General features: G+C 37.1%; 1 protein-coding gene across 1 annotated transcript in view; it reads right to left on the minus strand.

The window, feature by feature from the left end:
* STAP1 (signal transducing adaptor family member 1) overlaps positions 1-5,481 on the minus strand; it is a 49,072-nt gene that overhangs the window by 23,976 nt on the left and 19,615 nt on the right. The window contains exons 3-4 of the mRNA XM_004706293.2: positions 4,874-4,987; positions 1,559-1,615 (exon numbers count right to left, since the gene is read on the minus strand). Of these exons, the coding sequence (XP_004706350.2) occupies positions 1,559-1,615; positions 4,874-4,987 (171 nt within the window). The remainder of the gene's footprint in view (positions 1-1,558; positions 1,616-4,873; positions 4,988-5,481) is intronic.

The following is a 5,481-nucleotide window of genomic DNA, read 5'->3' on the forward strand; positions in this document are numbered from 1 at the left end:
CCTGTCTCTGAAATGTACAGCGTAAGTTGTGTGTGCCCCAATCCAACTGCTGATGGGATAGATAAATCTCTAGTATTTATTTTCTTTCCAGTCAGGAATCTAGGACACCTAGTCTTGTACCCTAGTTTGACAATCACCGTGACTGCTCGCCACAACCAATAGAGAAACAGTGATAGAACACATTTCTTTAAATAACTTCTCCCTGTCGCCATCCGAGCTCACATACTCTTCACATATTTCATTGCCTGCCTTCTCCCTTTCCAGCTGCCTATGACTTCCCTGGGAGCCCTGCTGGGGCAGCACTCAGCACTCCATTACTACCGGAAGTCAGTGATTCAAACCAAAAGCTAGGGCATCCTATGGGAGCAGCTCTACTCTGCTTATGGAATTGGATTCAACTCAAGGAGACACAACGCCAGCAAGACTTCCCTCTCTCCACCTTTTAACTATTGTTTCCTAAGACCAAGAACCAGCAGCTATACCTGCATCCATTTTGGGAAGGATAGGACATTTTCATGTCATTGGAAAACATTTACTTGAAAATCACATTGGGATAGAGTCTGGGTTCTGGCCCTGGTGGCAGTGTTAGGTAAGTGTTGAACTTCTGTCAACCCACCAGCTGCTCCATGGAGCAAGAGGAGACTGGCTGCTCCTGAAAAGACTTACAGCCGGGAAAAATTCAAAGACACTGAGTTTGGTTTGGTTGTTTGTTTGTTTGTTTGTTTTGGGGGCGGAGGAGAATGAAAATGGAAGATTATCATAGCCTCTAAAATGATTAGAGACCACTGTGCTCTTTTGGTGGAGTCCTGCTGAGATAGGGGTTGGGTCGGGCTGCTAGCCACAAGGTCAGCAGTAAGAATCCATCAGTTGCCCAAGGGAGAAAGCTGTGACTTTCTACGCCCATGAACACTTACATTAAACCAAACACTCACAAGGGTATTCTTGTGCTTTCCCACAGGTCACTGTGAGTCAGAATCGACTCCATGTTATAACGAGTGGTCTTTTGGGGGCTGGTATTCTAAGCACTTCATATTTCTAAGACAACACCTATGGTGGCTTTATTTAAAATTGTATCGTACTCCAATGGTTAAGTATAAGTAAAAATCTTACTATTTTTCTCTGCCTTGATGCCACAGGGTCGAATAGGTATTCTTAAGACTCACTAAACCAATATTTAAAGATGACTTTCATTGATGATCTCTCTTGTTATATGGCCTATGGAATTTACAGAATCCGTTAGTATCTGTTAAGTATATAAAGTGAATAGGAATAAATTGGAAGGAAATAAATAGAAAGGTAATTGGTAGGATTTTAGAAGATGCTACATAAACTACAAATATTGAAATTTTTAAAGAAACACTGTTCCCAAAGGATAGGACCAAGATCTTGACCTCTCTTCCCCTTGACCTCATCCTCAAGGACACAGATTAAATGAGTGAGTGAATTGGGTTTTATGACCTGTATTAGCTGTATCTTCCTTCTCTCATTATAGTTACTTATAGCAGGTGTTCAGCAAATATTTGTTGAATGAATTAAGCACAAGTAATAACCTTTTTACCTCCGTTACTGTAAGAATGAAGCCTCTCCATTCTTCCCCACTTTCTGTATTCTCTGTCTAAAAATGAATGACAAAGACAAAATCAAAACTCACAGGCAATGATGAACAGTAATACTTCTATTAAGCTAAAATAACTTTTAGTTTGCATTTAACTTTATGATGCAACATATGTAATCCATCAAAATTCACAAAGATTGACAAAAGTCCTATTCTTTTATTGAAGCATATTGCTTTAAAAAGTCCATTGTAAAATAAATAAATAAATAAATAAATAAATACTCCATTGTAATTTTAAAAATCAGATGAATGGAATAAGAAAATTATTTTCCTTTTTCTTAGAACAATTAATGTATATTATTATGAAATATTTCAATGCTATTTTCTTTTGTCAAAAGAAATATTCTATGAGTGAGACCAGAAAAACTGGAGGAGACCGGCTACCATTTGATCAAAGATTCTACAGAAGACTCCTGATAAAAAATGGTAGGCAGACAGAATTTCAAATTGTTATGAAATTTAAGTTTTTCTGGATCCATTTCAGTTGGATAATCCCCTGGAATAATATTTAAACATGAAACATAAAATATCCTGAAGTACTTTTTAAATCAAACAACAGTTTAGCTTAAGTATTAAAAATATATCCCTTGAGCATTGTGCTCTTTTAAGATCTATATATGATCAAATGGCCTACACTACTTGAAAGATTAGATAAATATCTAGTGGGAAGTAGGTTTATGTTAATGCTGGAGAAGCAACTAAAAAACAGGGTGGAAATAGTGTACATATAAAAAATTCAATCACTGTAACTGAATTGTACGTAGAAGTTGAACTCGTGTATATGCTTTATGTGTTTTTAATGACAAAGTTATTTAAACATATAGTGTGGTAGTTACATAATCTGGTGTCTATTTGGGACTTGAGAGAATCAAGAGTGAAGGGGTGGAGTCTAGTCTGTCAATCGGATCATAGCCAATGAGGCCTCTGTGTAGACATGGCTTTCTCCTGAGAATTCTTGGAAATCCGGTTTTTCCTACTTGGAGGCTGGAGAGAATCTCTGCTCACTCCCTGAGAGACATTGCAGCTGACAAGACACATGGAACTATGCTAGTGTCCTGAGCTGGAGAAACCACATGGACCTACACTGATGCAACCAGACCTCTGAAGCCAGAGAGCCCGTAGAGGTCCCTGCCAGTGCTGAGATGCTTACATCGCCACTGGATCCAAAGACTTTCGATCCACTGGCCTGTGATCATCCCAAATTTGGCATCATTACATGTGTTTCCTGAGTCTGAAGAGGACTTTATAGATTGGTGTCAGACATATGGGCTAATATGAGACTCATGGACTTGATCTGGACTGGGCTAGGATGTTTCCTCAATATTTAACTACTCTTATATATAAACCTCTTTCTTCTTCACATGAGTTTGTATGAATCTGCTTCTCTAATCTACCTGGACTAACACATTATGGTACTGGGGATGGGGTTAATCCTTTCAGAGCCTTCTTTCCAGGTGTGTCCTAAAACCATCTAAAGATCAAATTAATGTCTTGAGGCAAGTGGGCTTACAAGTTCCCTATTTTTATACTTCCAAATGAACATTTCTATCAATTACCATATCAATAATAAGCAGAAGAAACCAGTATAAACAAAGTAGAACCAGATACAAAACCCAATTCTTAAAACAGTCAAGTTCAATCCCTATTTAAACTATTCTATTGATACAAAACTATGGGATTGGGTCTATGAGAGTATCAAAACAGATCCAGGCTTTCTGTCAGACATTTTACCTAAGCAGCATGGTTTCTGAGAAATTCAAATGGCGAATTCTACCGCTGAGCTCAAAGTATACAGTAACAACATTCTTTTTGGCCATTTCACACCGGAAGAACCAAAGACTACAACCAAACATAATAATCAAAACTTTAACTTCCCCTATGGTTCCCAGAAAACACATGGATAAGTTGTTGAATTGATGTATATGCTGCATGTGCTTTCAATGACAAAATTATTTAAGCATACAGCAATATATAATGTTTATCTGTTTGCTTGCAGAAGAAAACTATGTGTAAGTATACCTAACTAAAAAAAGTAAATATTAGTAAAATTATCTTTGCTGTATGTCAATTCATTGCAACTCTACTATTGATACTTAATCTTTATTTACTTTAATTTTGTGACAACCAGGAAGTAGTATTGCAATTCATCCATCAATACTTTCAATTCTTAGCAGTTACTATTACTATTATTTTTAATAGCAATAACAGTCAACATCTACTGAGTACTTATACGTGTTCTCTAAGCATTTCATGAGTATAAATTGATTTACTTTTCAGGGTGCCTCAATGATAAAGATATGCAGTTTTTTCTTTTTATAGATTTTGTTCATTCCACAAAATTTTATGTGACAGAGACTATCTTAGGTAATGGTTTACATTAGGAAACAGAGTAAAACACTGTTCTCATGGAGTTTAGTCCCATACGGACAACACATGTCATAAATGAGTAAATGACATAGTGTTAGATTCTAACACTATGGAAACAACTATGGAAAAATGAGAGCATAGAGCAGGTAAAAGAGATTTGGAATGCCAGTGGGAATAAGAAGGGAGAGTTTCAATTTTAATGTAGTAGCCCAGATAGGGCTTAGTGAGAGGGTAACACTTGGGCAAAACTTGGTTTTGGGTGAGAAAGTGAAAGCACAAAATCACAAGCATCGTGCCAAAGATTACACAATTAAAAATGAAACCAGCCAGGATCCTAATATAGGCACTCTGACTCTAATCGGTGCCCCTAACCATAACAGCAGAATCATCAAGGGAACCTGCTCAAAACTGCAGATTCCTGGACATAGATTTCAGGAGGGGACCTGAATTACCTATACACATATGATTCCTATTTTACCAAAGTTTAAGACCAGTGTTTTCCAGATCAATTGATAGTCTCCTGGGAAAGTCTCTGACTGCATTGTATTTAATTTCAAGTTCTCTTTCTATTGGTACTATAATTGTTGATTAACTTTAATTGGCTCACTTTCAGGATTCAAGAAGAACTAGCTTTGAAAAACACCAGGTGAGATCCCTGACTTTGCCAGAGGACAGAAGTATATGGTTTCAACATGTTTATATACTAAACAACAGAACAAGTCATTTGAAATCCCCATTCAGAAAACTAGTTCTTGGCAAATGGTAAGAAATATTAACAAAGTACAAGAGCCAATGTTCTTCCTACAAAATCTTGATATCACCCACTCAGAAAGAGATGAATGCTATTTATAGCCACAATCTACTACAGACGATTTGCTTCTTCTTACTCACCTTCAGTTGCACTTCCTCTTTGGGCAAGACAAGAGTGAATCTTGCACAGTTGTGTTCAATTGAATTCTCGTCAGTAAGGCAAGTAAGATCTATTATTTCTAATTTGTCAACATACTGCAAAGATAAAGGGAAATCTTATTAAATTATAGTTCACGAATAATAGACATTTATCCTAGAGGGAAGGAAAATAATGTCCTTTCAAATAATTTGTATTTTTCTAATATTCTGGTTCTCAGCTTCCCAACCCCAAACCAGAACACCTTTGACAATCTGGTAGTAGGCTGGTTGGAACAGATTTGGCAAAAGCAAATGATGAAATTGTCACTAATTTTTTCAAACCAGGTGTTAAACACAGGCTCTATTAAAAATGTATTGATGCTGACTCATAGTAATTCTATAGAACAGAATAGAACTTCCCCTGTGGGTTTCCCAGACTAGAAATCTTCATGCAAGTAAAAAGCCTCACCTTTCTCCCATGGAGCACCTAGTGACTTCCATCTGTTGACCTTGCGGTTGGCAGCCAGTTATGCCACCAGGACTTCTTGTAAGAACAGAGCTATACTCACGACACAGGGAATCCAGAACAAATAAACCCCTCAGGACCAATA

The sequence above is a fragment of the Echinops telfairi genome, unplaced genomic scaffold (assembly GCF_000313985.2).
Source record: "Echinops telfairi isolate 266 unplaced genomic scaffold, ASM31398v2 ScPeMD7_7468;HRSCAF=8506_0, whole genome shotgun sequence".
NCBI classification, from domain to species: Eukaryota; Metazoa; Chordata; class Mammalia; order Afrosoricida; family Tenrecidae; genus Echinops; species Echinops telfairi.